At 39.7% G+C, this 16,304-nt stretch overlaps 1 protein-coding gene across 2 annotated transcripts in view; it reads left to right on the top strand.

The window, feature by feature from the left end:
• The first annotated feature begins 90 nt into the window (after positions 1-90).
• The window catches only part of RFTN1 (raftlin, lipid raft linker 1), a 95,291-nt gene continuing 79,077 nt past the window's right edge, over positions 91-16,304 (top strand). The window contains exons 1-2 of one of the 2 annotated variants that reach the window (XM_014893798.2): positions 91-236; positions 10,370-10,525. In XM_014893798.2, coding sequence (XP_014749284.2) covers positions 10,381-10,525 — 145 coding nt within the window. In that variant the 5' untranslated portion in view covers positions 91-236; positions 10,370-10,380. Of the gene's footprint in view, positions 276-10,369; positions 10,526-16,304 lie in introns of both variants that reach the window. The other variant, XM_014893791.2, reaches the window with a different exon arrangement.

Genomic DNA, 16,304 nt, shown 5'->3' with positions numbered 1-16,304 from the left:
GCCGCCGCCCCGGGCTGCGCCGCGCAAACTTTGTGCCGGGCGGCGGGGCCGTGTGGCGGCGCGGCGCTGCCCCGGCACCTCCCTGTCGCGGAGCTGAGGGGGGAGCGGCCCTGGAGCGCGGCGGGCGGGCACGGGCGACAGCCGGAGTAGGAGGAGGAAACGCTGTCAGCGGGGCCGGCCGTCTCCGCCCGCCGGGCATCCTTCAGCACCGCCGGGCTGCGCTCTGCCTGCCCCAGGTACTGCCACGCACCCCACGGGCTCGGCGGGCAAACTTGGTGAGGGGGCGGGAGGGGGTTGCTGCTGGGCAGGGTCTGTGCTCCGGAGCGGGGAAAGCCATTCCGGGGCTCCGACTCGTCGTGGTCCTCTGGCTCCCGAAGTTGGGAGCGGGGCGCGGGCTGGCTAGCGTGCCAGGGTTCGGAGGGGCTGCTGGAGCCCGGCGCGGGGGGCACTGCCTCGCCTGCCCGCTCCCCGGCCGGGTTTCGGGCTGTGCAGCTGCTCCGGAGGGTCCGCCCGCTGCGCTCCTGCTGAGGGGCCGGAGCGGAGCCCGCCCGAGAGCGCGGCGGGGCTGGCGGGCGGTGCCGTCCTGTCAGCCCATGGGTGCGGAGACTGCCGGGCTCCGCCGGGCTGCCGGCGGCCGGCACGGACCGGAGGAGGCATCGCCGGCAGTCGCTTCCAGCCAGTGGGAAGGTTATCTGCGTCCAGCCCCGCCGCGGTGAAGCAGAGCCGGCAGAGGAGGGTGCTTTGAGGGGAGCCGGGCGGGCGCCCAGCCCGGCGCCGCTCCTCACATGCCGGGCACCTGGAGGCGGCGGTGCCGTGCCATCGTGTGGCTGGCTGGGGTCTGGGATTTTACAGTCGCTGTTTTCCAATTTTATTGCCTTTCTAAGTTCTTGATATTGTTTCAGCACGGTTTTCTTACAATATGAAGTGGCAGGGTGACCGTGGTTCATGATTTGTACGTCCGGGTGTGAAATATATCTCTCTGGTTTGTCTGAATTATTTTCACAACAGCCTCTTCTTACAGCCTGTGTATTTCTGGAAAAGGCGAATTTAGTTGGATGGAGTTTGCAGTTCTTTGATACTTTCAGCTTAGTCAAATAATTAATGGGAGGCATTTGTTCTCCATTACGCCTGAGGGTGCTTCCCTCCCGAGCGCTCTCAGCTCGGACCAGAGAAGGAGCTGAACCAGAGGCTGCTGTGTGGCAGGACAGGGAGCCGTGCTGGAGTCTTGGTAGGGGTAGCTAAAGAGAATCCTGTATTTAAAATAATAAAAATATAACTATAACTGAAAGAACGCCCTTTAGTGTTTTCAGCCAAAGTTTGGGAGCTGTGGTCTGATTGTATACTGCTTCAATTTTTATTCCCTTTTAAAAAAAAAATTTATTTCTTTGTTTTGTAGGAGAATGACCTTACCAAGTTGTAGCTGGCCACTAGCTTACAAGGGGAGATTTTTTTATACATCTGCTTTCGTGTTTTATTTTTAATGAATCCAATTCATTTCAGGTCCTGGTATTGAATAACAAGTTAGTGGCAAGAACCCTCTTTTTCACAATGCTAGTGGTCACATGTGCGTATTTAATTTCTATTTTTTCTAGGGAAAAAGAAAAGTCTCAGAATGAAGGGTTATTTTAGGAATCTAGCTTAACCTCAAGTAAGTTACATTAGACAAGGGGCTTTCCACCTCTTCAATGTTGGCATTCCCCGGTCTGAGAATGAAGCATGAAATGAGTATATACAGCTGTGATTAAATACCTAAGGGAGTTCTGAGCTGTGGTACTGGGAAACACAAATACCATATTGGGTATAATGAACTGGCCTTAGACTCTCTGGTGGAAAAGCTGGGGTCACAGACTTGTGAAGAATAAAAACCAAAGTTGATGAAGTCTCTGTTTGAAGTAAGTAAAAAATATTCACATAACCATTATTCCATCCCTATCGTTCATGTGAGATCCCAGCTTCACACCTGGCAGCAGTGGTCTACTTTACTTTTTGCCTTCATCAGGTGGCTGGGGTTCTACTCGAAGGCAAGCTAGCAAAAGGCAGTAAACATAGGACTGTCAAGTATGTGTTTTGTGTTTTACCATGGTTTTACTCACTGTCATTAAGCAGCTGTGCATACATTGCAGTATGCATCTGTTTCTCATGCCTATTTTCTGTGAGTTCACAGTGGTGTGGGCTTAACTTTAGAAGAAAGTTGGATTCATATCTAACATTCCTGTGCATGCTTCTGTCAGGTTAATTCAGTCTTTATTTTCTAAGCTGCTGTGATTTCTCTTGTTGATCTTAATACTATTTCTCTAAGACTTTCTTAGCATCCTGGTAGTCTCCTGTTGTCACATGGAGGCAACTTGCTTGAACGTTTGCCCGTGGTATTTTGGCATAAATTTTACCTGTGCATTGTTCAGTGACATAACACTTCGTTATCTTGACCAAAAATTCACTGCCTAAAAGTGAATATCTTTGTAGAAAGATATGTGGTATTATATGAATCTTTTGCTTTACTGAAAGACAGCATCGTGGTATCACCAGGTATTAAATATTTTAGATGAGTGTTACAGGGAGATGTGGGTGGTGTGGGAAGCAAGGGTCTCCCACCAACCTACTGTTCCTCACATTGCTCCCTAGCACTAGTGCAGTGCTCACCTTAATCCTCCACCAGTTCTCTCTGATCCTGTTTGCTCCTCTTCCTCCCACCCTGTTGCTCACATGTGCACACACACACACACCCACACAAACCAGCTCTGTTTCCCTAGAGGGATTTAAATGCTGGTGGCAGGGAGCCCACAGAGATAGCCTGGTGACTTGTGGGCCCAGGGAATAGCACAGAGCAAAGTAAGTGTGTTATGCAGGGCAGCAGAGTCAAGCCCAAATCAGTGATGTGAACACTGAAATGAGAACAATAGCACCTAATAAGAGTTTGTTGAAATCACATTATCATTCTGGTGTGTTATTTGACATGCTGCATGCTGGTGCTTTGCTTTTTTTGTGACTTGTGTTTATAAGACCTGTCAGGGTAGTCTGTTCTAACTTTAGTGAATCCATATCATAGTTATCCACGTATTATTTTGCTTTTTTCCTTACTCTTAGAAACTTGAAGCTAGACTAGCAATTGTCTTAATTGGCCAAATTATGTTTTTCTCTGTTTTTTTTTTTTTTGTGTAGTCAGTACATTTTCTTGTCTCCCTGGGAGACAGTACCAAACCCGAAGAAATAGTTTGGTTTTTAATTCTAGCAATTGGGGCTGCAATTCATCATGACAGGTCTTCCAGAGTTCTTGGTATGAATCCAGATTAGTCTTGATTTGTGTTCTGCTTCTGTTGAGTTGTGGTATCTTTGGCTTCTCCAACTTGCCTTGGCTTCTGGCACATTTCATTTTATGCTGGTGTTTCTTGATCTGAGACTGTTCCTCTGCTGAACTTTGTTCCTGTCCCTTAAGCTCTCTGCTTATTCTACGTTTCCTTCTTTATTAGGTAATTCATCTCACTGTGTCTGGAAACCTTCTTACGAATTCTCTTGTCACATCCTTGGGTTCCAAGTTCTGCAGATATTCATATTGTAGTTTAAACATGTTCCAGACCTCCCCTGTGCTTACATCCTCCAATTGCTCATTCCTGTTCATCTCACTAATGAATTCCTTAGTTTTTGAGATTTGCTTTTTGAAATTGAAAACCTTACTTGAAGATTTACTTGGGTTGCTCGGCAGTTTAATTTAAATCAAATCAATCATAAGGGATAAATCTGGGATTATTCTTTCACCAACCTTCCTATAAGCTGAGATTTAGTTATCAGCCTCAAGTCTAAAATCCTGACAGTGCTGGTCAAATTCGTAAGTATGGGGTAAAAAAAAATTCGTCAGCTGTAACATCTGACAATAGATAGGACTGATTTATGGTAATTGTTCCTTGTATTTAAAAGTTTTTCTGAATGTTTCAAATTGTTTGGTAAACATTAGTTACTTTAGCATAGATCCCTCCACACAAATAAAAATTATTGCAGTGTTTTTTGAATATACGCTTACTAGTGTATATTGAATATACGCTGGATGGTAATACTATTGAAAAAAAAAAAACTATATGGATCTCTCTTAATAAGGAATTTTCCTCTTAGATGGTGTAATCTCACAAAAATAACCTGTGCAGTGGTAAGCCATGGGAAAAATGAGGAGAAGTCAGGAGCATGTTTTTTTTCTGGGAACTGACAAAGGATCATCCTGGCATCCTACTCTGCTTTCTTTGTTTACCTGTACACCCAGTTTGTCAGGTCTGGTGTTTTTAATTCTCTGCTTCGGTTATGCTGGTTTTTTTGCCTTGTTATTCCTCCCGTGGTTCACTGCTTTAACTAGGCTAGGAAAGGGACTCGACTATAATTTGCAAGCACTCTCAATGTTTGTTTAGAGCTGAGTGGGGGACTAAACACTCTGGTGTTTTGTAGACTCGTAAGGATACAAGAATTAAGTGACCACATGCCAGCAAGTGAACCTGGTGAAGTGAGCATGAAGTGCTTATTATTTTGAAAATGGAAAGGTCAGGATTGCAGGAGTGAGGGTTTAAGAAAATAAGCATGTCTCATTACTGCACAACAAATGTGAAGTCCTGCAATTATTTGTAAATGCCTTCCAGCATCCCTGTGAGGTACCTAAGTATTACCCATGGAAGGAAGAATGAAGGGTCTTAACTAAAATCAAGAGAGAAAGCCTATTGATACATTGCAGTTATCTTGTTTTCCAGCTGCTGCATTCATCAGTAGGAATACTATATTCTATATTTTGTGAAAATAACGTTAGCAGTAACCTAGGATATGTATTTTAAAAAATAAATTAGTCCATGATAAAGCTTACAAAATATGTTCACTAGTCCTGGCCTATAAGTGTTTTAAATATGTTAATGCAAGCAAGCTTGTTCTCACTAATTTTGCTTAAAAACAAGCTGACAAGCATTAATTTTCCATACAGCACATTTTCCTTGGATGCCATTGTAGGTACTAATATTACCTTGTTCCTATTTCCACCAGTAATGTATTTCACTCACACATTTGCTAGAATATTCAGTCTAATGCTATATACTTAGCAGTTAACTCTAAGATTATAAGTATTTAAAAGAATTGGTTTGGAATTATTTCCAAATCATCCTTCTAAGTAGTCATTGACATTATGCATTGATTAGTTGAAATAAACTATTTAGCCAATATGTAGTTATTTGATAAGCATCCCTTAAATTACTTATTCTGGTAATCTATTCAAGCCTCCATTAGCCATATGGTTCTGTTACATTTCAGTGTAATTTTCATTATTATTCCTTGGAGATAGATTGTTACGGAGTTTCATGAAAGGATGGATCAATAAATCAGAAAATTAGCCTAATTTGTTCCCCAATATACCCCCAAAAGAAAATCAGATAGAAGGCAAGAGTTTTTTTCTTTTTCCTTTTCTCTGTGCTCTTTTCCTTCTGAAAAAGAATTCTGGGGCCTGAATCACTGTTAACAAGAAAATAAGCTGTTAGCTACATGGCATTATTTTATCCTTTTTCTTTGCTAATTCTGAACTTGTTGTATTTCATCTGTTTTGAACACACACCAGCATGTGAGAAAGCAAATTCAAGCTGCAAGAGAGTATATTAGCAAAGCTGAGGTTCAGAGATCATCAGCTGAGAGCTTGACTTCAGAGATGTCTAAAAGAGATGTAAAAATTCCTATGATACATTCAAGATACAGTCATTTTTGTGGATCACAGAGGTGATTAAAAGGGGGAATACTGCTGGCTATTTTTTTCTCTTTCTGGCTACAATTTGCTGTAATTGTTTTGGCTTTTTTCATGGCAAAGAACAGTACTGGTTTCAATAAAACTTGTATTGAGAAGAAGCATTCAGGGGCAGGTCATTTGACATGCTGGGATGGGTTTCTGTCCTCTACCTCCAGATACTCCCCAGAGCTCCTCTGCTCCTAAAGTACAGAATGCAGGACAGTACTGGAGAGGAGGAGGTGGCAGCAAGAGGTTTATTCTGGAGCTTGTGAGTTGGGTGCTTGTTTGGAATCTATGAATCCTGGGTTAAATTTTGCATTCAGTTTGCAGAAGCAAGCTGCTCCTTTCCTAACCAGTGAAGGCCTTTGCTGTCCTTCACAAGAGAAACTAAGGAATTAATTGACTAGGCTTTGCTGTTGTTCTACAACTCAGCATACCTTCTATTCTTGATGCTTTGTGGAATTAAAGTGAAGATGCAGACTAAAGAAACCCAATCTGTTGTGAGAATTTGGTTTCAGTTCTAGTTTTATCATCACGTGGCTGAACACATGAACAGTTTGAGATCAACAAGATCATAGAGCACATGTAAGATTAATTCGCAATCTAAGGGAGTTTGTGGACAGAATTAGTTTTTCTGGCACGTGTATTTGTAAAAGCCCATAGCTAAATAATAATTTTAGGGGTTAATGTTCTTCACTAAATGTTACTTTTTCAAGTTTTTTTTTTCTAAGTATAGAACTTGTGAGTAGATAGTGAATTTCTGCATTAATGAAAATGTTTATCTTAGAACCTACTGCGGAGCAAAAAGAATTTGAAAATTTGGCAGTGTCTTTGAAGGATTGTTTTTCAATTTACTAAAAAGTGAATATTAGTGATAATATTTTGGTTGAATATGAATAAAAGTGGAATTCACAGGCAAGTATAGAAAGCCAGGATAAATCTATGTAATACGGTAACCTTAAGCATGTCTTCTAACGAAGTAATATACCTTCTGAAAATGTGCTGCTTTTTCTAAATGGGTTTAGATTACTTTGAGTGCATCAACGATGAATATTTCTTACAGCACTCTTTGATAACTGCAATGTAGAAAATTAAGAAGGTGAATTAAGAAATTAAGAAGGTGTCCTGTTCATAAGTAGATTGTAAGTGAAAAGCAAGGACATGGTTTCAGATGATGGTGGGAAGACCCTGGACAGCACTAACTTTGCTGTGAATGAAAGGAAGAAGGTAAGAACTGTTGTTAAAAGCCTTGGAAAGATTATAAAGCAAGCTGTCCCAGAAGGACATTTGTGGGATACCTTTAAGCAGAATTTGGTGATTGAGTGATGACTTGTCATACACACATCATCACTATATTTGGGAAAACCTTTAAGAATTCCTACCTCTGTGGAACTATTTTCATACTTACACTCCTCTGTTAAAGTAGGAGCTTTATTTTTTAAGATTTGTTTTCTATTGCTGTAGCACTTGTATTCTAATTGCAATGGAAAAGACTGTGATGTTGTGAAACTTAATTTTTGTCCCCTGATCCCTCACTTTTCAAGTGAAAGCATCTTTTTTCATCATCCTTTTTCATATGCATGCTTAAAGTAACATAACTGCCTATACACAGCGAAATGTGAGGAAGCCTTTATCCTCAAGGATACTGTTTGAAGTTAGCTAAACAACAGAAAGGTGAAAATCAGTCTTCGAGGAAGCAGTCAGTCAGGGAATTAATAACAAAAAAAGTGTGTTTTCAGTCCAATCCCAAGTGGGCAGGTAGCTCATGCTGAATGAGCTGTGGGTTGTCTCTGCTCGCAGAGGTCATTGCTCTCATGAGTAGTGAGAGTGGAGGAGTTTTTCTCCAAAGGACTGAGAAAATGTTTGCTGGACAGGCACAGCAGTGTGTCTGTGGCTGCTGCTGGAAGTGCAGGCTTTTATTTTTTATCACTTTCACCCCAGTTTGGGGAAGAATGCAACGTGAAATGCAGAGTCCCCAAGGCCTCCTCCTGCAGCCATCACTGTCTGAGAGAGCTGTGGATTTCAGACTCTTTGTACAACTAAAGGTTGCAGGCACTGCAGCAGAATGACCTCTGAAATGGAATTTTTTCCCTTGCAAAATATTGATGTGTAAGAATTACTGGGCCATCGCTGAAACAAGAAATTTGGTACACTTGCTAACACTTACTGCTATCTTAATTCATCACTAGCACAAGTATACTGCTAGATGTGTTCCATTATAGTTCATGGAAAAATACCTCATGTCTTGTTAAGCTCATTAATGTGCAACACATGTTTATACATTAAAATAAATAATATTTTAGACTGAAGCAAATAATATTGCACAGGCAAAAGAAGAAACTGCTGTATATATGAAAGAATAATCCTTTAATGGTAATAGTTGTCATTACAAAAAAAAAATACAAGGTGGAAAGTATCACTTTGGGAACATAAAAAGATCATGAGGATTTTTAACCTTAAATTCCAAATGAAAAAAATTGAGTCTCCAAACCTCGATTTCATTGATAGAAATTGTTAAATAATTGTTTTTACCTTTCTTTCAAAATAATCAGGGAAGGTTGTTTTCTCCTGCATGAATCCACCCAATACTGAAACTTCAGGAATGCAATTGGCATGTCATCCTTTTTTTCTCAATGTTAGAGGTCTTAATAGCAGATGTTTTTCCTGCTTCCAGGTTCTGTATGATCAAATATTGACCTATGTTACTTTTTTCAAGTTCAATGTGTTGTTTAGTCCTTTTTTGATCTATTTTTTTAGGGACTTTGCAGGAACATGTAGGTGTGCATTTGTGGACTTTGCACATAAGAAGGTGGGTGGTATTGCGAGCCCAGAAGTTCTTCCAGCTCCTTCTTCCAAGGGTGCTGGAGAATGGACTGAGGCTATTACTGAGCAGTAGAAGCACCAAGGAATGCAGTAAAGTTATGAAGGATGAGTTGGAAACTTCTCAGTTACTTATGTTGGATAAAAATAAGGAGAAATAGGTTCTTTGTCTTCTAGGAAGTTGACAGTAAACTGTGAATGTGATGATTCAGCTCTGAATGATGATTTTAGGTGCAGTAGGTGTATTATTTGCAGTAGAGACAGGGAAGCATGAATGTTATTTTCATAAGCCTTGTTAAGATCTCATTTTGAGCATATGGCCACCTGTGTTCATGTAGAGAAATGAGAACAGTGATGCAAATGAGAGTGAGTGGGGTGATGAAGGGAGCAGAGATCCTGTCTAGGAAATGGCAGAAGAGGACTTGAATGCATTCATCATAACAAAATACAGCAAGGGATTTGGTAACTATTAATAAGAATGATTTTGCAAGGAAGTATGAGGGAGGGACAAAATTTATAAAAGTTAAAGCACAGTATAAATAAAAACGTAGATAATTTTCTGCAAGTAGTTTCCAAATACATTGGGGCTGTGTATCTGGCTGACTTTATAAGCTCTCGAGGGGATGGAGCTGCAGCATAAGCTTACGAACAGCTCTTTGGAGATGGTGAATCTGAACAAGGTTTTTATTCTCTGTTTTAGGCTTATAAACTGTCAAGCTAAAGGCAGCCCAGATCTGTGACTGAACTTTCTCAGGTGCTCACTGCTGTGTGTCAGAGCTTACAGGGAGACTGTGACATTGACCTTCCTGATGCTCCGTGCACTGTATTTACACTGAATGAATCCTGTGCCTTTACGTGTCTGGGGTGGCCTGTGGGAGCCACACTTTGTTACTGAGTGTTTATTCTGCATTTCCCTCCCTGCCCTCAGAGCATGAGTTTCTCAGTGTAGGTCGAGGCAGGATGTTGGGTGGGTTGTGATGAAAAACCTCGGGTACCTACCTGGTCTGCCTTCATACTTGCGATTTTTGTACTTGCTGCTGGTTGAAATAATTTGCTTGAGCCCCACTAGTGTTATTGAGAGGAATTAGAGGGTTTGGATCATCTGGATGTTTTCACCAAGTAATTCTTCCATTCTTTCATATTCAGATAAGCTATAATGTGCAGGATATTGAGAAACATTTAATGTGTAGCAGGAATGGTTGTCAGGAATAATCCTTTAAAATGTTATGGGCTGGCAGCTTATTAAAGAGAACTAGATTTATCTAATGCAATTCTGTGACCAGGTGCCTCTTCTGTTTTGAAGACAGATTTGTAACGTGCCATTATTTTCTAAAAGGATGAGGTGGGAGGAAGTGAGGTTGTTTTGTAAATCCATTTATAGATATTAATTTGAATATTACAGAGATCTGTATAAAAGTTAATACTTGGTTCTCTCTTAGTAACTGCATATATAGAAATTGTTACTGGGTTGACAACCTTAATATTAGCAAGTTATTTTGCATTTTCAGCTATTTTTTATAATGGAATATGTGTCTTCCAGAGTGTACCATTGAATACATTTGAAAGATGCAAAATACATACATTAAACTGTCAATTTTCCAATAAAATAATGGTATGCCTGAGGGTAGATATGAGTCGTATATACTCGAGTTACTGTCTGAGGTTTTATTTAATTTGACAGTTTCATGTAGTTTATAGGCAGCTTGTATTTGAAATTAAAAATCACCCTGATAAACTAGTGTGGGGCATGAATCCAGAAAGAAGAAACTCAATCATGCTTATATATTTTCCCTTTTCCCTACCTCTTTGTATCAGGAGCTGCTGAAATGGGTTGTGGATTGAACAAATTGGAGAAGCATGATGAAAAACGACCTGGTAATATCTATTCAACTTTGAAGAGGCCCCAGGTAGAAACCAAGATAGATGTTTGCTATGAATATCGATTCTTGGACTTCACGACACTAAATGACAGTAAGTACATAATTTTTTCTTTAGATTTTTTTTCAATTAAAGTAAGTGTGTTAATTAATTGGTCCATAATGTTTTTTTGAATAGTAGTTAAGTTCTTGAAACATCTTCAGTTTCTTTAAGTAAATGCCTTCTCTTCAGTCATAATGCTTCCATGCAGAGATCTTAGTGAGAATTTTGTTTATTTTTAGCCTTACAGCTAGTTACAGGTTATCAGATTTTAGGTTCTTTTACCCTTCCCCTTTTATTTGTTTTGTTTTCTTGGAATTTTTGGTTTTTTTACTCCGATGTGGACATTTCTTTCCTTAATTTGCTTTTTATCCAATTTTCATATGGTAAAGCAATTCAAGTCTGCAAGGTTATATACTTTACTGCTCATTTTGCTTGCTCCCCTTGTACTCCCTGGGCTCTGTGAGGGGTATTTCGAGCAGCTGAAGTTAGTGTCTTCAGTTTTGATTACTTGCCATAAGTAACTCTTATGCGGTTACAGATACTTACAGGTGCACCCATGTAGGTGGAAACAGGATAGTGGGAGACACTACAGACCTCAAACATCAAAGGAGTGAAGAACCAGTCTCATGCAATTTTTACCTTGGTTTTTTTTTTTTTTCTTCAGTCTGAAATAGTCTTGTTTTAATTCTTGTGACAATCCATAGATACTCAAGTTTTTTTTTCCTTGCTGATTGACGTCAGGCATCTCTGTCAGTATTGCTCACACCATTGCCTGTGCCCTCTTTCACTTCAGAATTAGCCTGTTCTACAAGCAATTACTCCTCACACCATTTGGAAATCTGAAGCTTGAGCAGAAGGCTGGGACCTGCTTCTTGCTATATATAAAACAACACAGTACCAAAATCTGCTAGAGCTGGCAGGCAGGATGCCAGGTAGAGCCTCTCTGTTTGCCCTGCAGTGTGCTGTGACTTCTCTGGTTTTGCAAGTCAGGTCAAAGGAGAAGCTGGAGCCATGAGTCTCTCATGGTGTGAGACAAAGAGCTGCTGGTGCTTCACTTGATGAGTCACCTCGTGTAGCTCAGTGTGTCAGCCCAGAGTAGTGGGAACTTGTTGGGTCTTAAAACCTGCTGCAAGTAAACCTGAGTTTGAAAAAGGTGGAGGTTTAGAATAGGTGATTGGACAGGACTGTGCTCTTGTAGGCAGTTGTGAGAGTTGAGAAATTTTGTCTTTGCAGACTTTGAGTGCCTGTCTTCTGTATTTGTGTTCTCTTATGTTTTTTGATACACTAATTGGGATGCACTGCTGTTATTGAGAGCACCAAGCAAATGGGAGAGGAATTTTTTCATGTTTATGTATTGCAGTTGTTTCGACATTTATGTGTTTTTATTTCAAAGTGAACTGTTTATGTCCTTTGATAGTTTGACAGCTTTTACTGAGATGTATTGCAAGTTGTGTCATTAGCAAAAATGAATTAATATTGAGGACACACTTCTCTGAGCTTTTCTGGAATGTTCAACACTGTTCTGTCTGAATGTGTTTCTCAACTTTAGCATGTGCATTCTTCTGTTCTCTCATGATGTCTCATCTTTGGCAGTCTGTGGAGGAGGAATCAGTACTTGTGGTAGCAATGTGGCTTGCCTCAGGCACAGAGGATATCTGGTAAAGAGAAAAAATTAAACCTAGGCTTTCCAAGTCTGATTAAATGCGTAGGTTTGTTGTAAAGCATTCTTGTATGCATTTTTCTTACTCATCATAGATTGTTATAATACAATTTTAGGAGTCATGGCTTTGAAGAGACTTTAGTAGAAGCGCTTCTATGAGATTGTTGGGCTTGCCAAAGAGCATAAGCTCTCCAGCTCGGCCGAGTTCTGCTTTGTGATGTTGTATCCCCATCACTCCAGTCTCTGAAGATGCCAGCAGATAGGCAGATGTGGAGGGGAAGGAGCTGTTGTTCCTGCTCTTTTTCCTTAGTTATCACCTATGACTATGTGCTCTCAGGATTGGCAGTTCCCTCCCTATTCTGGTCGTTGGCTATGTGAAGGCTTGTGTTGCACTATGTAGTGTTATGACATTCCAGGCTTTTTTCATCATCACTGGTTCATTTATGGTTTTGCTGAGAAATAACATCTGCAGATGAACAGAGTTAACCATGAGTGTTTCACCTATATCTGTGTGGATTCGGAGGCTTCTAAGAATGAAATGCTCCTAGCAGTGTAAAAAGAACATTTGGATTGTGAAGTCTGTCTTCTGTGAATCTACTTTAGCCCCCCCAGCGTGTATATATCTATTGTTACATCATTTTTTTCCACACATTTTCTCTTTCATTGGGTTTTTAGAATAAGCCATGTTAAATTATGAGTGGCTACAGAATATTTTATTGTATTCTTAAGCTAGGTCTTATTTACAAGGCTAGTGAGCCTGGCAGTGCAGACAGGTACTCATTTTTCTCTGTAGCTGTTCTATAGCAATGATTGCTCTGATAACTGTATCCTTCACAAGTGTTTAATCTTAATGGTGAGAAGGATGTGATTATCTCCATGTTGCAGGTGGGAGCTAATTCACAGGTTACTGTCAAAAGTTTTCGAAGTTCTTAGCATTTCCTCATGTATTCCATAAGCAGCTCTTACTTACTTCAGACATAAAGATGGATGCTGGTATTATGAGCAGTTTAGAACTGCATGTATTTGCAAATTTGATACCCAGATAATGAGAGATCATTTCCAAACCATGGCATATATTTAAAGTGCACTTTGTCTGGCAGCTAGGCTGATGTAAGTTTTTGCATCTGTATGTGAGGAAACCTCGCTCCCCTCTCTTGCCTCCTATCAGCTCTATTAATTGATTTAACTTACGTATCTGGCATATTATGCAATTTTTTTGTTTGGTTATCCTCTGCCATATCTGTATCTTGTGGAAGGGTCTGAGGAATGCTGGAGTTGGTAGAAGTGGAGGGAGCATATTTTTGGGAAGAGAAGTAGGAACTTCTTTAAATCAGCTCACACTGTTATAAACTCACAGAATCACTGAGTGAGGTTGGAAGGGACCACAGTGGGTCATCTGGTCCAACCTCCCTCCTTAAGCAGGGTCATCCTAGACATGGCACAGGAATATGTCTAGATGGTTTTGAATATCTCCAGTGAGGGAGACTCCACAACCTCTCTGAGCAATTTATTCCAGTGTGTGGTCACTTGCACAGTAAAGAAGTTCTTCCTCATATTCAGGTGGAATGTCCTGTGCATCAGCTTCTGCCCATTGCCTCTTGTCCTAGTGGTTGGCATCACGAAGAAGAGCATGGTCATTTTTCTGGAACATTAACTAGAAACTGAACTTAGCTTGCTTGCTGTCTTTAGTTACTGTTTACCTTCTGACATACACAGCTAAAAGAATGTAAGCAAATACTCTCCTTTATTACATTTTTCTATTATTTTCTGAACTTTTGCCTTGCTTTGTATTGGTGCAGATGGCTAGTGGAAAACTGTGTTTGGTCACTTACTTGAGTACTGTGTAAATAATGCATAGATGCAAAAGATGGCATTAAGGTTGCAAGTGTAAGCTTCATTTTTGTTTCCCAGTGTTAGAAATTGATTTACGTGAAAGTGATGTCTGGGGAAAGACTTTCCAAGTTTTAAAGGAAAGCAGGCTGTGAAGAGCCCATCAGTTTCCATCGTGTACAGAATTGAAGTGGTTACATTTGCCACTGTCCTTTGCTTTTTGAAAAAGTGTGAAAATTGTAATCAGCAAAGGGTTATCTAGCGTAGATTGGCACTTGAGGAGTAAGGGGCACTTTGCTAAGACATTTCTGACTTGAGGTGGGCATGCTTGTTTTGACCTGTTGGCTTCATGATTCTGCTTATGAGCCTGACCTTTCTTGCTTCTGTTAAGGTGACCTCTTCCAAGGAATCCTAGTCTGTCTTTTATGTTGTCCCTTGACAGTGCCATTCTGTATTCTATCCTCTAGTCATCTATACTGTCCAAAGCCTATGGGCTGCTTTTCTCCCTCATTTTCACCCAAATGAAATCGATAAAATCATCACACTTTTTTCCTTGTGAAGAAGATGTTACTATATTTGTGAATTGGTGGGTCATTCCTGGTTCAGCGAAATGTCAGAAGAAATGCAGAGGAAGTTGTCTTCTCATTGCCTTATTAATATTAAGTAGCAATGATAGAATTTTATAACAAAAAAAACCCCAAGGAAAATAAAAGACAGTTGCAGCAAACCTTTTGTTACAAAGCTGGAAGGGACAAATTAGGGTCTACTCTATAACACTTCAGGCCTTTACTGAAAAAAAACCCTTGAACAACAAAAGATTGTATCAGCTGCCCAAAAGTAAAAAACTGTTTCTATTTTGCATCCCCCTCCTTATAAATAAAAGGAGATGAAGAACGATCATCTTATACCTCTGCTATCTCCAAGTTTTATTGGAAATAAGAGGCAAATGGTGAGCAAATCTCAGGAGAATATGTGCTGGCAAATGGAACAGTCTTAAGCAACCATGTTTTCAACAGTGCCTCTGTGGGATAAGCTGGTTTGTTTTGTTTTGGTGTTTTGTTGGAAACTGAAATATTTCAATAATCTGCATTCCTTCCTTGCTCTTATCTGATCTACTTATTTTGGAAAACTGTACTTTTTTTGACAGATCATCCAGAAACTAGGCTAACTTATTTATCCTCTATTTCTTTTCTTTCGCCTCTTCAGTTGTGATTATCTTCTGAGAAAAAACAGGAATCTGATAGTAATTTATCTCTTGACTTCTCAGAATAGTGTGGAATTTTTGGTATTTAGGGGAATTTTTTGACTGACTTGATTGGATTTTTTTTTTTCTGCTTTGCTTTACATTCTTGTAGTAATTCATTGGCCTGATGAGTTATGATAGGTTTTGGCCTTGAATAAAATTGGCATGAAACATATGCTAGCCATGTGATGAGAATGGAATGGGGTATAAATTTTTTTTTAAATGGGGAAAGGCTATACTCTGAACAAGCCATTTGTGCTGTAAAACCACTAAAATCCAGATGTTTTGATGGAATGAAAAATAGCAATACTTCACATGTCCCAAAGAAGTTTTCAAGTTATGATGTGAATACATGAGCATATGGTTTTTATCTTGATTGTCAATAATTTGTCTCTTTAGTTAAAAAAAAAACAACAAAACAAATAACAGCATGAAGAAGATTGTTTGAAAGTGAGATTATTAATTGCATTCTAACATTCCCACCATTTTTTTTGCTTGAATGTTGTAGTCTAAGGACATGTTATCTTTCTAGTTCTGACAAGCATATGGATACTTTACCATCATGTTTTGGAGACAGTTATACTCCTTAAAAACCACTTACTGCAGTATTATTAAAACTGCTATAGCTGGGCTTTTGATTTTTATTGATTTTTTTTCCCTAATACAAGACACAAGTAATATGTTAGTGGACCTTTATAGAGGGCATTATTATGTTAGAATCAATAGTTAAGAATATGTCTATACTGAAATCTTTTATTTGAGATTAAATTTCAATTTTGTCTTAAATTAATAGAAACCCCTTCAGTTTTCCCCTCGGAAAAGGAAAGAAGTCTGTTGCAGAATTGGAAGTGTCATGCACTGGAAATTGTGCAAGTAGAGGACAGAGAAGCATTTTTCCTGTAAAATGTGTATGCGTTTTTTGTCAGGAAATTATTTTGTAGAACATAGTACTTGTTGATTTCAATGCTTACCTGCTCTTCCTATCAGTAATTTTTAAATTATATTAAGCAGTTATTTTTGCCTGGCTTCTGCTTTCTGTTTCATTTCACCAGTCACTTAGGAAAAAAAAAAGCAAAACCCAAACATAAAAAAATAAA

Source organism: Sturnus vulgaris, chromosome 1 (genome assembly GCF_052056855.1).
Source record: "Sturnus vulgaris isolate bStuVul1 chromosome 1, bStuVul1.hap1, whole genome shotgun sequence".
NCBI lineage: Eukaryota > Metazoa > Chordata > Aves > Passeriformes > Sturnidae > Sturnus > Sturnus vulgaris.
The sequence above is the reverse complement of the archived record's forward strand: the minus strand, read 5'-3'. Positions and strand labels throughout refer to the sequence as shown.